General features: G+C 37.4%; 1 protein-coding gene across 2 annotated transcripts in view; it reads right to left on the bottom strand.

The window, feature by feature from the left end:
• SBF2 (SET binding factor 2) overlaps window positions 1-19826 on the bottom strand; it is a 521490-nt gene that overhangs the window by 79978 nt on the left and 421686 nt on the right. For both annotated transcript variants that reach the window (XM_039244607.1, XM_039244608.1), the window contains exons 18-22: window positions 15442-15612; window positions 7149-7411; window positions 4652-4824; window positions 3529-3602; window positions 1891-2086 (exon numbers count right to left, since the gene is read on the bottom strand). In XM_039244607.1, the coding sequence (XP_039100538.1) occupies window positions 1891-2086; window positions 3529-3602; window positions 4652-4824; window positions 7149-7411; window positions 15442-15612 (877 nt within the window). The remainder of the gene's footprint in view (window positions 1-1890; window positions 2087-3528; window positions 3603-4651; window positions 4825-7148; window positions 7412-15441; window positions 15613-19826) is intronic.

Consider the following 19826-nt stretch of genomic DNA (forward strand, 5'->3'; position numbering starts at 1 on the left):
GAAATAAGTCAGGCAGAGAAGGACAAATATCACATGTTTGCACGTATAGGAGGATTAGGAGGAACTTGATGGAGGGACAAGGGGGAGAAGAAGGGGGGAAATGGTGGGGGAAAGGGAGAGAGGCAAACCATGAGAGACTCTTGAATGCTGAGAAAAACTGAGGACTGATGGATGTGGGGGGGAGGGGGGGATGGGCATGGAGGAGGACACTTGTGGGGATGAGCACTGAGTGTTATGTGGAAACTAATTTGACAATAAACTATTTGTAAAAGTAAATAAATAAATAAATAAATTAATTAATTAAAAAAAAAAAGAAGGCTTCTCTGATAAAAATAATTTCCCTAAATTACAACATTAGCCCCAAAATTGACAGGAAAAAACAAGAGAACAATAGAAACTTTCACACTAAATATGGTTTTCATATTTTCTTTCTTTAAAAGAAATAAACTAGAATAAGTTAAGTGATCAAGTATCTCATATGTATCTGCCCCAAATGTATTATTGTGGCCACTGAGCTCACAAGTTGTAGTACCAAAAAAAGTACTGGATATTTAGGTTCTTTTAAAATTACATTTGCTTGCAAATACAAATATAATTTATGTATAGTAATATGAGAGGAGAGGGCTGAAAAAAGTTGCTCATTTACACTCTTTCAAAATGAATATAACTAATAAAAACAAAAAAAACCCACAAAATGAATATAACTATTCCTATAGATCCATTTTGTTTACTGAATTTTATGAGCTTTTTGCTTATTATATGGTAAACACTCTTTTATGTACAAGATAATAAGCCATCTTGATGTATCCAAGAAAGGAATTACACAATTGCGAGATTTCAAAGATACCACATATAGCACAATGCATATAGTACATACTCATCAAATGTTACTGAATGAATAATTTCAGATGAAGAAGGAACTTTAAATGACCATTTATCCCTGGTTCTCAATCCTTACTATGCATCATAATCACTTCTGGGGATTAAAAATGCACAGATGCTTGGGTCTCCCCATTCCTAAAATCCGATTTGGGGTATTAATTCAACTGTGTGAGGGTTGGGCACAATTTGATAGCTTTTTTTTTTCATTTTTTAGAGCTTCCCAGCTAATTCAAATATGTGGTCAAGGTAGAGGGACAACCACCGAATTATCACCAATCAAGCCCAATTCCCTATTCTCAAAACAGGGGGCTTTTATAACTTAAGACTTAACTTAAGATTAGTCATCAGAAATCTAAATCTGAGCTTCTTATTTGGAGACCAACAGTTTTGCCCCAAATCTTATGTGCTTTCCCCATCAACCATATTAGTTTACATAGAGATTACAGTGATTTAAAGAAGAGAATTCAGACTTAATAGGGCATACTATTCCTTTCTAATATGGAAGAATGTATACATTAGTAGAAAAGAGAAATAGAGGTTGAGGGAGTTTAGTGACGGAAGTTTGCCAAGAGTGAAATGGGGTTAGTTTTTTATACAACCTTGCGATGCTTAGCATATCCTTCCACAAAAGGGATCATGCATCTGGAAGACCTGAGCCTTACAATTAACTGCAAGACTCAGAAAAGTGGGACAAATCAGCAGGAGACACTGTGAGCAGCTACATACTGCGATTATCCGTAAGTCACAATATGCTTCCTCATGAAATTATGATTGTTTCAGTGACTGAACCCTTGATTTACTGTTTAGAAGATACCCTTGGTTCTTTAAATTAGACTCTATAATACAAATTATGATTAGCTTTGACAGACAAAAGTATTCCAAAAATACTTGGTGACAAAAGGCTTACTTTGAATCTGAAATGATCTGCAAATTACTGCACACAAATGGAATCAAAACTCAAGAAGCACATGTATATTCATGTTCTGATGGCATTAATATGAGGCATACCCAGCTGATCATGGGGAGTTCCTCTGAACAGAATTCTGTATGTGGTGAGGAACAAGGCTCCTTCTGCTGGCAGTAGCTGAGGGCCTCCAAGAAGGCCTCCGGTGGCTTCTTCTCTTCCGTCAGGGTCTAGCAGGACTCGAAGACCTTCACAGACAATTTCTTCTCCTGGCAGTAGAGTAGGTCTAAGAATTTTGGGCTAACAACAGAAAAAGCATCTTAAACACAAATCTTGGGGGGTTTCCAAAACTTAGACCAAAGTTATCTTTTTAATTGCAAATCTAAAAAGCCCAAGTCAGACTACTCAGGTAGCTAAAATAAGAAAATAGATTTGGGAAGAGGTAGAAATGATGTTTTTGCATCCAAATGTGAAAAGATTCTTTGTTTATTAGCACTAAAATAATTAGAAATTACTAAAATGTTTAAAATATCTATTCAATGGAACATTTTGGAAGCATTACAAAAATAACATAGATCTATATGTACTGTCATAGAAAGGTATCAAGGATACATTATTAAGTTAAAAAAAAAAGCAAGTTGCAAACCAGTATGTATATTATAACTCCCTTTTCTAGAAAAAGAAAAAGTGAGAATATGAACCGAACTGTTTAAAGGTGGTACTATCATGGTTAAGGGGGGAGGTGAGGTGGGGTTGGAAAAACCATGAAAGACTTTCACTTTGTAGAATGTGTATTTCTTTAATGCTTCAATTTTATTCAAAGAGCATTGTTACTTCTGTAAATTTAAGAAACAAATTCTTAGAAAAATAGATGCATCTTTAAAAGGACCTATTCTTCTAGGTCTTCACTGAAGATTAACACAATAAATGCCAAATAATGAACATTTACACATCTTGGGAAATACACAACCACATGATACAGTCCTCTGAAGATACCAGTGCTAGAAAAAAATTCACCTCTCCTGAGGATCTAATACATTTATTTTTTACTAAGCAATAAAAACTATATAGATCAGCACAATTTTTTTGTTTGCTCTAGGAAACTCAGAGCTAAATGCAATGCCAAAGTTATAATGATCACTGTGTCTCAGATTTCTGACAGAATCCAGCTTCTGCTTTTTCCTTTAAACTTATTTTTAATAGTTCTGTTATATCGGTAAGAGGGTCCTGACTGGTTTACAGACTGGTGCCAGACTAGCTGCAAAATAATCATCTGGAAGGCTTATTAAAGTATATATTCCCAGACCGAGTCTCAGGGAACTCCAATTCAAGAGGCTGGGGTGGGATTCTGGGTTCTCAATTTTTAATAGACTTCCTAGAAGCTTGTGATGTATGCTTGTAATATATATAGATTCAGGAACCTGGTATTTTTATGGTAACTCCCTTAAGTCCTTTTTTCTGGAAGTAGGCAGGGCATAAAATCTTGGCTTGGGCTTAAAAGTTCAAATGTTCATAATTTATGACCTGCCTATAAAAGTAGGCTCAACAAGAGGCTATTAATGCTTCTTTGTTGAATCTCCGATTCTACTTCAGTATCTGTTTTATGAGGATCTACACGATAAAACTGGAGTTAATCTCTGTAAAAAGTTAGAGGAAGGTATTTTCTGGGGCATGCCAGCCTATTGTTGCTGTTTTTAAGAAGAGATGTTATACCCTGAAAACATGTAGTCTAGAATAATTACCTTCTGTATTGGTGGGAGTCTTCTACTCTCTCGATGTACTGCTTCTAGGGTCTCAATGTGCATAGCTACAATTCCTAGGATAAGTCAGAGTATTCAAAATGAAAGAGCACAAAATAAGCAGAATACAAATTCTGAATATTTCAGAATTAAAAACTAATCACAGTTTGGTAGATCAAGTGGTTAAACACAGAATTACTATATGATGCAGCAATTACACTCCTAGGTATATACCACAAAGATAAAAAATAAGGACTCAAACAGATACTTGTACGGGAATATTCATAGTAGCCGGAAGGCAGAAACAACCCAAATGTCCATCAAGAGATGCACATATAAACAAAATGTGGTATATCCATATGATGGGGTATTATTCAGCCATAAAAAGGAATGACATTTTGATACCTGCTATAACATGGACAAACCTTGAAAATATTATGCTAAGTGAAAGAAGTCAGACAAAAAGGACTAATATTATAGTCTATTTAGTCTATCTAGACTAATATCTAGTCTATTTGCCGAGAATAGGCAAATTCACAGAGGTATAGAAGTTACCAGGGGCGGGGCGCCTGGGTGGTTTAGTCGGTTAAGCGTCCGACTTTCGCTTAGGTCATGATCTCGCGGTTCGTGGGTTCGAGCCCCGCGTCGGGCTCTGTGCTGACTGCCAGCTCAGAGCCTGGAGCCTGTTTCAGTCTGTGACTCCCTCTCTCTCTGACCCTCCCCTGCTCACGCTATCTCTCTCTCTCTCTCCTAGAAATAAATAAAAAACATTAAAAATTAAAAAAAAAAAAAAAAAAAGAAGTTACCAGGGGCTATTGGGATGGAGAATGAGGAGTTACTGACGAATGGGTATCAAGTGTGATGTGATTTGGGTGGTGAAAAAGTTTTGGTAATAGATAATGGTGATGACCGCACACCATAGTATCACTGAATTTTATACTTAAAATAGTTTAAAGTGGCAAATTTTATGTTACAAACATTTTACCACAATTTAGAAATATTAACAAAATTTAATTAGAACATAAATAAATAGCATGGCTAAGCATAATAAATAGCTTTGGAGATAATTCTTACTTAACTATCTCCAATATTCTGGTTCTCTAATTTAATCTGCAAACTGGTTTACCTGGTATCATGCAATGAAGGCTCTTGATGTGATCCTGAGTAACTCCACTTTCTGTGCAAACCTTGTCAATAAATCGGGTAATGAATCGCACAACAGAATTGGCTATGTCATTATTCTCTGAATCTTCAAACCCACTTTCTGTATCATAGCTCTCAGCTACACTTCCTGCAATACTGAGAAAGTCAAGGAACGAAATCATAGTCAGTACTCAAGTGTAACAAATGACTGGTCTATCACAGTCAATTTCCATAGCAATTTAATTTGCTTACATTACAATATTCTACTTGTCTGCATTTGAAAGCTACTGTCAGGCATTGTCCTTTGGACCCATATTTGTTTTTGTAAGAAATACCTTCTGTCATTCTCCTAAAAAGGAACTCAGGAACCACAGAAACTAAAACAAAAATAGACTCTTTCATTTATTATCTGATACTTGAACCTTCTAAAAAAAAAAAACAACCCTGTTCTCTCAAGGTAATTACCACATAGAACCAGACAAAGTAATATGGCTATCTTTGGTCTTTGACAACTGGGGGACATGTTCCCTGGTAGGCAAAGTAAAGGAATTTTTCCCAGAAAACAGCATATTTTTCCAAATGGAAGAACGAAACTGCCCTGTGAACCCTTTTCTTGCCAATAGTTCTCTGAGTGAACCACAACCCTTTTAGTCACTGTGAAGCCATCAATCTTCTGTATGTGATAAAATCATGCAACAGAAGGGAATAAATTGGAAATGGAGTAGATGTGAAAGCTCCATCCCTGTACTTGCTGCTTATTCGGTTCCCACTATTCAACAATTACTCCTGCTTCCCATGCCTTCTTTTAGACTGCTAATCATGAGAAGGACTCATTTGCTTGTTCTAACCTACTCAGTTCTCTTTCCTCCAAATCTACCCACATTAGCTGAATCAGCTTTAAAGAAAAGCTAAGCAATGTCTATGGCCTCATATCATCCCAAAGCACTAAAGAACTTGAGTGCCTTAGCCATTCACTAGGCAGACTTTCAAGTAACATGGTTATCTATAGTTTGAAGTGATGAAGGCCTAGGCTATACTTTTCACATAAAATAACTCTGTGGGAAGAAATAAGAGATCTGTGCAGCTGACTGCATGGTGCAAAAGACTGACTTAAAAACAACAAAGAGTAGTCTATACTGAAAGACCAGAAGCTCTTAAGTGTTCTTGACAAAAATGAAGTATCTGGGACAGGGGGATTGAGACGCTGAGGTCAGAGATATGGGCTTGTGGATGAGTTTCTAAGAGAGTTTGGAGAGCTTGGAAGAGGGATTGAGAATGGAAAGAGAAGAGAAGCTTCCTGAAAGAGCCTGAGAAGGCTTTATGAGAGAAGAACTACCAGGATGTTAGTGCATCACTGAAGACCTAAAAGGTTAAAATTTCACTGCTGTTGGGGATGCAGTTCATTTATTGATTCATTTAATCATATGGTCAACCAAATATTTACTGATTGTCTACTACATGCAAAGATCTGGGGGTACAGCAATGAATGAGACATACAATAAGCAAATACATGAAAATAAATCAGGTTGTAGAAAGTGTCATGAAAGAAAAAAAATGCAAGGTAAGAGACAGAGTGATGGATATGCTACTAAGATAAGGAAGTCAGGAAGGCCTCTCCAGGTAGATGACACGTGAGCAGAGAATTAAATGAAGTGAGGGAGTGATTGTTGTGACTATTTCAGGGAGAGTATTTCAGATTGTGGGAAGAAGTACAAAAATGCTGCGGCAGTACTATGCTTAGAGTGAGGATTAGCATTAGCAGGGAGACCAGTTTCACTGACAGAAGAATGATAGGAAATAAGGTCAGAGCAATTGTCAGGGGCCAATCCTGTTAGGCCTTGTAACCCATGGGTTTATTCTCAGTGATACTGGAAGTCATTGTAGGGTTGAAAGCAAGGCATGGTTGAGGACATGATTATAGACAAATGCAATGCATACACTGAAAAAAGGAGGGCCAAGAAACAAATAATCACTTTGGCAAGAAGTTCATTAGTAATTTTCCAGACTGCTTTCTGTAAATTGCTATGGCAGAAAGTAACTGAAGGGCTTGATCTGTATTGGGTGAGACATTTGAAATATTAGGTCACGAAAAAGAAGAGAGTGTGGGAGACAGTTAAGAATAGTCACAAGAGGGGCACCTGGGTGGCTCAGTTGGTTGAACGTCTGACTCTTGATTTCAGCTTAGGTCATGGGATCTAGCCCCACGATGGGCTCTGCACTCAGTGTGGAGCCTGCTTAGGATTCTCCCTCTCTCTCTCTCTTTTTCTCCCCTTGCTGCCCCTCTCCCCAATCTCTAAAATTAAAAAAAAAAAAAAAAAAGAATAATCAGATGAAGTGAAGGCCTTTTAATATAGTTGGGCAAGTCTGAAGATAAGAAAAATGCTTAAGTTTTTGAAATATGTACAGCAGTATTTGTCCAAAATGGTTTATATTGTCTTCTAAGACAAGAATAGGAGGTCTGTGTGTGCACATTTTGGTACCTGTTTGTGACAATGCTGTTGCTCCCACTCTCCCAGTCGCCTGGTGCTGATGTTCTTAGGAGCTTATTTTTACTTGTATCCAATGGAACTAGCAGGTTGACCATGAGGTTTGCAAAATGAATGGCCTGACTGAAGACAGTGCTTTCCTCACGTTGCACCAGCTCCTGCTGAGTTGATTTGCTCAGAGAAGGCCAAAGGCGCAGCTGCTCAGCTGCCAAGTCCATTGCTGTCTTTTCCTGATATTGGTCATCTGGAAGCTTATCCTAAAAAAAACAGTGCAAATCTATGACATCACACAAGCTTCAAAAAGTACTGAACACGTTTCAATAATCCATCATCGAACATATTTCAATAATCCATCTATTATATAAATACCTAGGTCACCAAAAAAATAAATAAAACATATAAACAAAACATAACAACAATAAAATAAATTCTAGTCATTTTTTTCTCCCAGCTCCAGCCAACCTAGAGTGGAACCATGTGATAAATCCAAGGAAGCAGTAGCAAAGCACAGATGGATACACTTTTCACTGCTAACATTTATCTCTATGGCTCTGTCTCTTCCAAGCTGCCAGTTACAACAAATTGTTCATGTGAAATACCTGTAAATGAATGAATGCTCCAGCAGCATTTACTAATGCAGTAAAACCCTGTATTGCTAGTAACTTGTTCTGTGAGTGTTCCACAAGGCAAACAAACATTTCTAATAAATTTTAACTTGATAAATGAGCAATGTCTTGCAATACGAGTAGTACGTGATGTTGAATGTCACATGATCACAACTGAGCCAAGGGTTTTTCTCTTTCTCTCTTGCTGCGGGACTGTGGGTGATCGTCTTTCAAGTTCAAATGCTCGGTCTCAGGCCATGGTGCTTGGCAGAAATCAGTGATTTTTCAGAATGTTTGAAGTGCCCACGATTGGCACTAGCATACTTTTTGTCACTTCAAAGCACCTATGGACAGTCCTTTGCCTTTCCATACAAGAGTAAGATTAAGAATGCCTTTTGCTTCATTCTAGGTCATTGGATAGGTTTCTTGTTAAAGTTCCACGAAAAGAAAAAAAATTCCATGGAGCCAATAGATAGCAGTGATTCTGTCAGTGATAGTGAAAGTCATCCTACACAATGACCCTCCCCTTCTCATCTCCCTCACACCATACACAAAGGTTTTGAAGGTAAGTATGGGTTTATTTATTTTTCTTTATATTTTGTATTTTATATTATTGTAATAATTTTAATAGGAATATTTTGTGTTGTAAAAATGAATCATCTGATTTTCCATTACTTCTTTGGGGAAATTCGCTTTGATATACAAGTGCTTTGGATTACAAGCATGTTTCTGGAACAAATTATGCTCGCAAACCAAGGTTTTACTCTACTCTGATATGTTTCTTCTCTTCTGCTGTTTGGGAAAAGAAGACAGAATGGCCAAAGTCACAAAAAATAAAGCTAGATTTCCTTGTAAATGTGGGAGTCAAATATTATTAGGATATAGGTATACAGGTGATAATGGGATTTTATTTTTTATTAAGTTTTTTATTTTAATTCCAGTTTGGTTAACATACAGTGTTATAGTCATTTCAAGTGTACAATGTAGTGATTCAACAAGTACATAGTACAAGAAGTACTCAGTACTCATGATTAGTGTACTCTTTGACCCCATCACCTATTTCACCCATTCCCCCCACACCTTCCCTCTGGTAAGGACCAGGTTGTTCTCTATCAAGAGTCTATTTCTCAGTTTCTCTCTTATTTTCCCCATGATCATTTGTTTCTTAAATTCCACGTATGAGTGAAATCATATGGTATTTCTCCTTAATTGGCTAACTTATTTTTTTTTTTAGCATTATACTCTTTTTTTTAATGTTTATTGATTTATCTTTGAGAGACAGAGAGAGAGAGCACACGTGATTGAGTGAGCAAGTGCACAAGCAGGAGAGGGGCAGAGAGACAAAGGGAAATACAGAATCTGAAGCAGGCCCTAGACTCTGAGCTGTCAGCACAGAGTGGGATGTGGGGCTCGAACCCACAAGCCATTAGATCGTGACCTGAGCCGAAGTTGGACACTTAACTGACTGAGTCAAGCAGGCACCCCTAGCAACATACTCTTTAGCTCCATCCACATGGTTGCAAATGGCAAGATTTACTCCTTTTATGGCTGAATATTATTTCATTGTATGCATATACCACATCTTCTTTATCTATTCTTCAATCAATGGGCACTTGGGCTGCTTTCATAATTTGGCAATTGTTGATAATCTGCTATAATCATCAGGGTGCATGTATCCCTTTGAATTAGTGTTTTTGTATTCTTTGGGTAAGTACTCAGTAGTGTGATAGTGTGATTGCTGGATCGTAGGGTAGTTCTATTTTTAATTTTTTGAGGAACTTCCATACTGTTTTACACCAGTTTGTATTCTAACCAATAGTTCACAAGGGTTCCTGTTTCCACACATCTTTGCCAACACTTGCTGTTTCTTATGTTTTTAATTTTAGCCATTCTGATAAGTATAAGGTGATATCTCATTGTAGTTTTCATTTACATTTCCCTGATGGTGATGATGAACATCTGTATGTCTTTGGAGAAATGTCTGTTCATATCTTCTGCCCGTTTACTAATGGGATTGTTTGCTTTTGGGGTATTGAGTTTTAGAAGTTCTTTATATGTTTTGGATAGTAACCCTTTATAGATCTGTCATATGCAAATATCTTCTCTCCCATAAACTGCCTTTTAGTTTTGTTGACTGTTTCCTTCACTGTGTAAAAGCTTTTTATTTTGATGTAGTCCTGATAGTTTATTTTTGCTTTTGTTTCCCTTGCCTCAGGGAACCTTTCTAGAAAAAAATGGCTATGGCTGATGTCAGAGAAATTACTGCCTGTGCTCTCCTCTAGGATTTTTATAGTTTCAGGTCTCACATTTAGGCCTTCACTCAATTTTGAGTTTACTTTTGTGTGTGGTGAAAGATAGTGATCCAGTTTCACTCTTTTGCATGTTGCTGTCCAGTTTTCTCAGCATCATTTGTTGAAGAGGCTATTTTTTCTTATTGGATATTCTTTTTTCTTCTGTTGAAGATTAATTGACCATATAACTGTGGGTTTTTGATCTGTTTTATTGACCTATGTGTCTATTTTTGTGCCAGTACCATACTGTTTTGATTACTACAGCTTTGTAATATGACTTGAAGTCTGGAATTGTGATGCCTCCAGCATCCGACACTTAACTGACTGAGACACCCAGGTGCCCCTGTAACTGTCTTCTTTTATCTTGTGTCTCTTAATATTTTTTCTTTATATCTATCTTTTCCATTTTAATTACAAGATGTCTTGGTGTGGATATACTTCTGTTAATTTTTTTCGAGGTTCTCTATTCCTCCTGGATTTGGATGTTTCCTTCCCCAGATTAGGAAGTTTCAGCTATCATTTCTTCAAGTAAACTTTGTGATCCCTTTTCTCTCTCTTCTTCTAGGATTCCTATAATACGGATTTTATTACGTTTGATGGAGTCACTGAGTTCCTTAAGTCTATTCTAATTTGCAGGATTCTTGTTTCTCTCTTTTGTTGATCTTGATTACTTTCCATGACTCTGTCTTCTATGTCATTAATTCATTCCTTTGTTTCTTCCATCCTGCTCTTCATTCCATCAAGCATGTTTCTCATTTCATTTATTGAGACTTCTATCTCTGCTATATTATTCCCTATCTCTATGTTAATCACTTCACTGATGTCCTCCACTCTTTTCTCAAGTCTAGTGAGTATCCTTATGATCATTGCTTTAAATTCTCCCCTAGGCATGTTACTTAAATCTGTTTCACTTAGATCTCCAGCTGTGGCCTTGTCCTGTTTTTTTTTTCATTTCGGACAAATTCCTCTGTCTTTTCATTTTGTCTAAGTCACTGTGCCTGTTTATGGTGTTAGAAAAGTCAGTTCTGTCTCCTGTTTTTTAGGATAATGGCTTTATGAAGTCCTGTAGTATCCTGCAATGTAGTGGTCCCTATTTCCCTGGGCCTGGTGCTTCCAGATACCGTTCCAATGTGTGCTATGTGTGGTCTGCTGTTGTGTCCTGGAGGCTTTATCCTTCAGGCCAGTCATTTGCAGAGGCTCTCTTTGCCTGTTGTGGGCAGTGCTTGGTCCCTGGCCTGAATGTGGCACATTGTAACTAGGTATATTCTGGTTTGCTTGTGAAATGAGACCTGTTACTGATGCCACGGGAACTGAGGCCTCACAACACTTGCAGATGGGGAGATGTGGTACTGGCAGGGGTTTGAGCGTGTCCTCTGGGGGAGAAGACCTACCACATTGGGACTGAGAAGGCAGTTCCACCAAGTATAGGGGGTGGGGCTTAGAGTAAGCAAATTAGGTAGCTGCACTGGTTCCCACTCTGTGTCTATGCTGAGGGCCACGGATGGGAAATGGAAGAGACCCTTCCAGCTCCTTTGTTCCTGGACTGGTCTCTGTGAATGCTGCCTCTGGGCCATACTCTGACGGCCATACTCTGACATGAACAACTAACCTCCCCAGTGTGTGTCCCAGGTGTTCTTCAGGTCACTGTTTCTGTGCAGTATGTCCTTGGGCTCTTTGGCCTGCTTTTTCTCCAAGAGCAGTCCCAGTGTCCTCTGGGCTCTCACTGACCCAAGCCCACTGACCTTAAAACCTCATGTTTTAAAGCCCTTATAGTTGTAAGAACTAAAGAAATTTGGTCCCTCTCATTTTCTAAGCCAATTCTGTGGGGATTTATTTTCTCCATGCACTCCTGGTATGCAAATTTGTCTTTTACTTTTCTATGCAACTGTGGCTCCCTCTACCTCAGTGGCCATGAATAGTTTCTCTCCCAAGCCACGTCTCTGCACTTCCTACTTTTTCAATGTGGCTTCTTCTCTAACTTTAGTTGTGGCATTTGTTTTGCTGTCTTCACATTGATTTCTGAGGTATTTAGATGATTTGATAGTTATCTAGTTGTATTTGTGGGACAAGGTGAGTCTATGGTTCTCTGACACCATCTTCTCAAAATCCTCTCTCTTTTTTCTTTTTGATGTGTCTGACAATGGGATTTTAAAGAGAAGGCTGAAAAGAAGAGCTAGTATATCTACTTTCACTTGTTTAAAACTTTTTTTTTTTTAACATTTATTTATTTTTGAAAGACAGAGAGAGACAGAAGGTGAGCAGGGGAGGGGGAGAAAGAGCGAGGGAGACACACAATCCGAAGCAGGATCCGGGCTCTAAGCTGTCAGCATAGAGCCTGATGGAGGGCTTGAACTCATGAACTGTGAAACCATGACCAGAGCCGAAGTCAGACACTTAACCAACTGAGCCACCCAGGTGCAACCTAGTGTCACTTGCATACAATCTGTGTATCATGGAGAGACTTCTTTAGAAAAGAGGACAGAGAAGTAGTGACATGCGTTTGCTCTACAGATGCTTTTGAGATATACCAATGTTACATTACATCTGCTTTTAAGAACTATCAAAAGAACCATGCCAGCCCAAATATTTCTGGAGCATGACTTCAAACTAATTTGCATCTGTAATAGTTAACCCTTAGCCAAGTACATTTGGTGTTTTGAAAGAAAAATCTGAGTTTTACATTAAATTAAGTAAAGAATTCACACTAGCAGTGTATAATAACAGTTTGGAATATGAGATATCAACTATTTTTTAAATTAATGTTTCTGTTCTTATACTAAATAACAGACAAATAAGTTTAAAATTACATGCGACATAGAAATATTTGAATACTACTATGTGGTTCCTGTTAGATATCTAAATTCATTTATCCCACATAATATAAGATCAGTGTAAAATACAGGGTGATGTAAGAAACAACAAGTGCTGTTGAGGATGTGGAGAAAAAGCAACCCTTGTGCAGTATTGGTGGGAATGCAAACTAGTGTAGCCACTGTGGAAAACAGAATGAAGGTTCCTTAAAAAAATTAATAGAATTACCATATGATCCAGTAATTCCACTACTGGGTATTCACCTAAAGAATATGAAAACACTAATTTGAAAAGATACATGCAGTATGTTTATTGTGGCATTATTTATAAGAGCCAAGTTAGGAAGCAACCCAAGTGTCCACTGCTAGATGAACAGATAAAGATGTTGTCTGTTATTATATATATGTATAATAGTCCATCATATATATATATGAATAATAGTTCATCATATATATATGAATAATAATCCATTATTTTGTCCATATATATATGGACTATTATGTAGCCATAAAAAAGAATGAAATCTTGCCATTTGTAACAACTTGGATGGATCTAGAGGGTATAAAGTTAAGTGAAATAAGTTTGTCAGAGAAAGAAAAATATCACATAATTTTACTTATATGTGGAATTTAAGAAACAAAACAAATGAATAAAGAAAAAAAAGAGACAAACAAAAAAATAGACTTTAACTATAGAGAACAATGTGGTGGTTTCAGAGGGAAGGTGGGTGGGGGAATGGGTGAAATAGGTAAAGGAGATTATGAGTACACTTAATGTGATAAGCACTGAGTAAAGTATATAGAATTACTGAATCACTATATTACATACCTGAAACTAATATGAAAACGTATGCTAATTATACTGAAACTTTAAAAAATAAAATAAAATGGAGGGTGATGGGAAGGATCATCAGTATTGTAATGTATTAGCCCAGCATGTAGAATTAAACACTATTCTTAATTTAAAAAATTAAGAAAATTACTCTTAAGGGGTCCCTGGGTTGTTCAGTAGGTTAGGTATCTGACTTCAGCTCAGGTCACGATCTCATAGTCCGTGAGTTCAAGCCTCACAATGGGCTCTGTGCTGTCAGTTCAGAGCTTGGGAGTCTGGTTCAGATTCTGTGTCTCCTTCTCTCTCTGTCCCTCCCTCCACTTATGCTCTGTTTCCCTGTTTCTCAAAAAATGAATAAACATTAAAAAAAATTTTTTTAACAAATTACTCTTAAAGCGAGTCAACATTGACAATCAGCTGTTAATCTGGTTTAAGTTCAATTAATAACATTGATAATTTCTAACATTTATTATTTAGAATGTGTCAGGTACTTTTTAAGTGCCCTTTACTTGTAGTAGACACCAAAGTCTTACAAAAATTATATTTACTCATTTTACCCATGTGGAAAAAAGGCACTGAGAAGTAAAGGTAACTGCCTAAGACCAGACACCTAGTGAATGACATTTTAAAATTTCAGGAAATTTAAACTACTCTTTCAAATTAGACACAATTTTCTTTTTTCTTTAAAAAAAAATTTTTTTTTATGTTTTATTTATTTCTGAGAGAGAGAGAAACAGCGTGAGCAGGGGAGGGTCAGAGAGAGAGGGAGACACAGAATCTTTTTTTTTTTTTTACAAATAATTTATTGTCAAATTAGTTTCCACATAACACCCAGTGCTCATCCCCACAAGTGCCCTCCTCCATGCCCATACCCCTCCCCCCCACATCCATCAGTCCTCAGTTTTTGTCAGCATTCAAGAGTCTCTCATGGTTTGCCTCTCTTCCTTTCCCCCACCATTTACCCCCTCGCTTAACCGACTGAGCCACCCAGGCACCCCTAGAAACAATGTTCTTATTTGAAAATATTTTGATATTTTTCTGAGGTACAATTGATGCTGATAAAATATATAGAAACATACAGAATATTCCTAAGAGGAGAACTAGATTTATTGCTGACATACTTTTGAGAAGAACCACTGAATTTTGTATTTATTTTTGAGTCATTTAACTTTAATTTGATATTTCTTCAAAAAGTTAATTACACAGGGGGCACCTGGGTGGCTTAGTCGGTTAAGCATCGACTTTCGCCTAGGTCATGATCTAGCAGTTCGTGGGTTCGAGCCCTGCATCGGGCTCTGTGCTGACTGCCAGCTCAGAGCCTGGAGCCTGTTTCAGAGTCTGTGACTGCCTCTCTCTCTAAACCTCCCCTGCTCACGCTATCTCTCTCTCTCTCCTAGAAATAAATTAAAAAAAAACATTAAAAAAAATTAAAAAAAAAGTTAATTACACAAAGACATCTGCCCAGGTATTTCATTTTCTTTTTTCTGTTTAGCTTCCTATAATTGTTTCAAAAGAATTTTTATTTATTAAAATATAAAAATTCTAGTGCTAAAGAACTACATTAAGAAATTATTATGGAAAAATGTAGTATCAGAAATCAACAGAAGAAAGATGTTCATCACACAATCCCTAAATGAAACTTAAATGCACTGGTAGAAAGTGGCTAGGTTTCCTTTTGCCCTGAATATCTGAATAAGCGTTCCTTGAAGCCAAGATCCCAGTCCCACACCAGTACCTTTCTTCTCTTACCTTTTGCTTCAGATATGCTGCATGATTGTCTTCCTTGGCTGAGAGATACAGGGAGCGAACCTGTTCCTGTACTGCATTGTAGAAAGTTGTCTCCCAAAATTGCTGATTTGTCCAAATGGGGTGGTCCTGCACACAGGTGTAAGCAAACTGGCTGACTCCAGGGGCCAGTTTCTGCAAAAACACACAATACATATCATCACAGGGCTGACAAAGTCATGACGATTTAGAAAATTACAGGGATCAGGGTTGGTCATGGATGTTATCAAAGGGTTTACCTAAACAATAGCTTACGGCAGTACAAGCTTAGCAATGAGCAACTTATTCATTTTCTTTTTTTAAACATATTAATTTTTAACTGGCAACTTTGGGCTTGCTATCAAGTCCCTTAGGGTCTCAGTCACTTCACAAACATTTTAGCAACAGCTAGAAATCAAAGTTATATGAATTAGAGAATGTATGAAAAGTACCTGGCATTTTGGAATTGGTAGCTCTTATTACAATTAGGATACATAAATGAAATCCATCATAACCTAAATATAAAGCTTCAGATAATTTAAACAATTTTCGACTTGGTTTTAGAGTACATTTGGGGGGGCATTAATTAAAACGTGAGTGAGCTTATAGCGTGGCCTTACATACAGAATGAGGGCATATCATGCATTTGGGACTCAAGAAGAATTACACCCTCCCTACTGGTAACTTTAGACCATTACCTCCCCACCGAGACTCCTGCCTGCCTCACATACTCCCTAGCAGAATGTCCTGTACTTCAAGGGCATTTTCTGGTAACCAAGACTGGTCATGGGAAGGTAATCTCAAACGAAACCTTCTTTTCCAAGACTTCCTGTTGGGCTTCAAAGAAGAGTAAACCTTACTCTGTGATTTACAATAGAAGGAAGGAAAAATAACTCTGCAGGCACTTGAGGTACTTCATAAATATTTACATATCTCACTTAATACTAAATATAAGATGTACCTTATTATTGCTAATTTAAAGAAGAGGAAACAGAAGTTCAGGGAGGTTTACATGACTGCCTAAAGCCAAGTAAAACAACAAATTACATAAGCAGTAAAACTGGTTTTCAAGCCCAAAGTTTGTTTGGTTCCAAAGACCCTGCTTTTTTTTGTATATCAAACTGTCTTGTAAAAAATATATGAACATTGGGGTACATGTGCTCCTATGCCTCAGCATTTCTATATCCCTTGGGTAAATTCCTAGCAGTGCTATTGCTGGGTCATAGGGGAGTTCTATTGTTAATTTTTTGAGGAACCTCCACACTGTTTTCCAGAGGGGCTGCACCAGTTTACATCCCCACCAACAGTGTAGGAGGGTGCCCGTTTCTCCACATCCTCGCCAGCATCTCGTCTTCTCTGATTTACTCATTTTTAGCCACTCTGACTGGTGTGAGGTGGTATCTCAGTGTCATTTTGATTTGTATTTCCCTGATGAGTAGGGATGCTGAGCATCGTTTCATTTGTTTGTTGGCCATCTGGATGTCCTCTTTGGAGCACAAGGTTCATAGCAGCACTCTCAACAATAGCCAAAACATGGAAAGAGCCTAAGTGTCCATCAACGGACGAATGGATCAAGAAGATGTGGTTTATCTATACCATGGAATACTACATGGCAATGAGAAAAAATGAAATCTGGCCTTGTGTAGCAACCTGGATGGACCTTGAGGGTGTTATGCTGAGTGAAATAAGTCAGACAGAGAAAGACAAATATCATATGTTTGCACGTATAGGAGGATTAGGAGGAACTTAACTGAGGACAATGGGGGAGAAGAAGGGGGGAAATAGTGGGGGAAAGGGGGAGAGGCAAACCATGAGAGACTCTTGAGGGGATGAGCACTGGGTGTTATATGGAAACCAACTTGACAACAAACTATTTGTAAAAAAAAAAAAAACAAAAAACCAAAATAAACATCTCTGTAAAAGCAAAAAAAAAAAAAAAACATCATAAAATAAGTTAAATACTAATTAGCACTGCTGTTTCTTCATGCACTTCAGGATTTTGTTTCCCAAAGTAATGTTCTGCTTTGAAGGGTCTGATATGATTTTAAGTAACATTGTATTTTTATTTTCACATATGATTCATATTGTCAATTCCAGTTAATGATTTAAATCATCTTTCCATAGCTACTGGCTTTCATCTCGAAAGGTTAAAGATGTTTCAAAAATTTTTTAATCCATAATTTCTCAGCAAACAGCAGGTAATATTCTCAACAGACATTTTTTTGTCCATTTTTTTTTTCGGAACTGAGGTTATTTATCTGTTTTCAGTGAGTATAACTAAAGTTTCTGATAACATGTTTTCTTTTAAAGCAGTTTCATAAGCTGACTTCTCTTCTATTGGAATGTTGGACATTGAAGAATGCTATTAACATTATATATATATATATAATGTTATATATATAATCATATATATATATCAGTTATGTAGCAAAAGTTGATTCATTTCTTAGGGATGCATAACAGATGAACAAGATACCTGGTAAAAATGATATTCTTAATGCATGGGAATTTCCTTCTTGGTCTAGAGCAAACTAAACCTAGAACTGGAATAGGTACCATGCATACCACAAAATGTAGGGCCTATTTAGTTGGAAGCAGGATGGCTGTGATTTTGGCTATTAGAGTCTATGTATTTCTGCATCTCATGTGTAAGTTCCTTTCCAGATAGGACTATTGTACTGCTACTGAGGTGATGATCATAACTCCCAATCAGGTGGCTATAAGTTGAGATTGGCTGTAAAACAAAAATCAAGAGTTCTCTGATGGGAAGCTACATAAGGATCACTGTTGATCTTCATAATGCCTATAAACTTCTTTAAAACACAGTTACCAAAAATAAAAAAAACCCAAAAAACAAAAACCACCAAAAACACAGTTACCATCTATCATTGCGGAATCATGGGCAAAATGTGTATGGTTCTGCGAATATGTAAGCAGAAGCCACAGACAATGTGAATCCCATGATCCTCCTGTACACTGCTTATAGACACATGGGATGTAGGTTGAGCTTTTTTTTTGCTCCACAGTACTCTGAGGACTAACAATGATCTTAGTAGTAGTGCACACACAGACCTATTTTGAAAGGGATCTTAGAGATGCCTGAGTGGTTCAGTCAGTTAAGCATCTGACTTTGGCTCAGGTCATGATCTCACAGTTTGTGAGTTCCAGTCCCATGTCAGGCTCTGTGCTGAGAGCTCAGAGCCCAGAGCCTGCTTTGGATTCTGTGTCTCCCTCTCTCTGCCTCTCCATGGCTCACGCTCTGTCTCTCTCTGTCTCAAAAATGAATAAACATAAAAAAAAAAAAAAAGAAATGGATTTTAAAGGCATGAAATTCAAACAAGATAAAAGCATAATTCTCAGTTGCCTTTCCTGTAAGTATAGACAGAAGCAGCACCATTTTTTACAAACACAAAGTAATAAACAGCAGCTCTTAAAATTTTTAAATTTGGGAGTTCTGAAATTTATATAGATGAGCGCAGAAAAGCAGAGCTCTTAGCAAATCCATATCAGTTTCTCACACAAAGTACTTTTAGGATCATCAACACACCAAAAAAGCTATTATTATTTAGATCTCCTATTACAGCTTGACAGAGCTCCCGAGGGATCTGAGAGCATAACGAAGCACTGCCTTTCTTTTCTAGCATTTTTCTTACTGACGCTGCATATTCACCTTCCTTGGCACATATCAATTATAATCTTCCTATTTATTCATAAACTAAAAATGAATATGCAAAATTTCTCCTAAATCTTCCAAACAAAAGTGGCCTGTATATATTCAAGACAGAAAAATGGTGTAAAACAGAGTGACAGTGGCTCAAAGTGTCAAAACCCACAACTTGTTTACCAGGTGAGAAACTGTAGCAGGACAAAGTGATACTTTTTGGTGGCAAGGCAGTCACACAAGGCTATGGCATCTGATATATCCATAATAAAGCATTAATTCCCAAATACTTCAAATATTATTATTTTTCCAAATATGAAACCTGCCTCCTTTCTTTGTGGTTTCCTGCAATGTCTTTCCAACCATAGGCAAGGGGCCGGTGTGCCTCACTGTGAAGATGGGCAGGGCCAATGTGCTGATGGGCAGGTGTGTTCTTAGGACCAGCAGAGGGCAGTAGCACCTTACTCTGCCTACATTCCATCAGGACTTGAGATAGGAACTGCAAAAACAGAGCTCTGTAGTCTAGCTGGTGGTAAGGTGAATACTGCATGTCTTCACTGTATATTTGTGAGACCCTACAAAAAGCATGGATTTTCTCAAGGTCATACAGCAGGATGAGTAGAAGAGATGGGATGAAAAATAAGGTTTTCTACTGTTCAATATCATTTCTGTAAGATATAAAAATTAAGATATTCCACAAAACTATACT

The sequence above is a fragment of the Hyaena hyaena genome, unplaced genomic scaffold (assembly GCF_003009895.1).
Source record: "Hyaena hyaena isolate Hyena2069 unplaced genomic scaffold, ASM300989v1 scaffold_245, whole genome shotgun sequence".
NCBI classification, from domain to species: domain Eukaryota; kingdom Metazoa; phylum Chordata; class Mammalia; order Carnivora; family Hyaenidae; genus Hyaena; species Hyaena hyaena.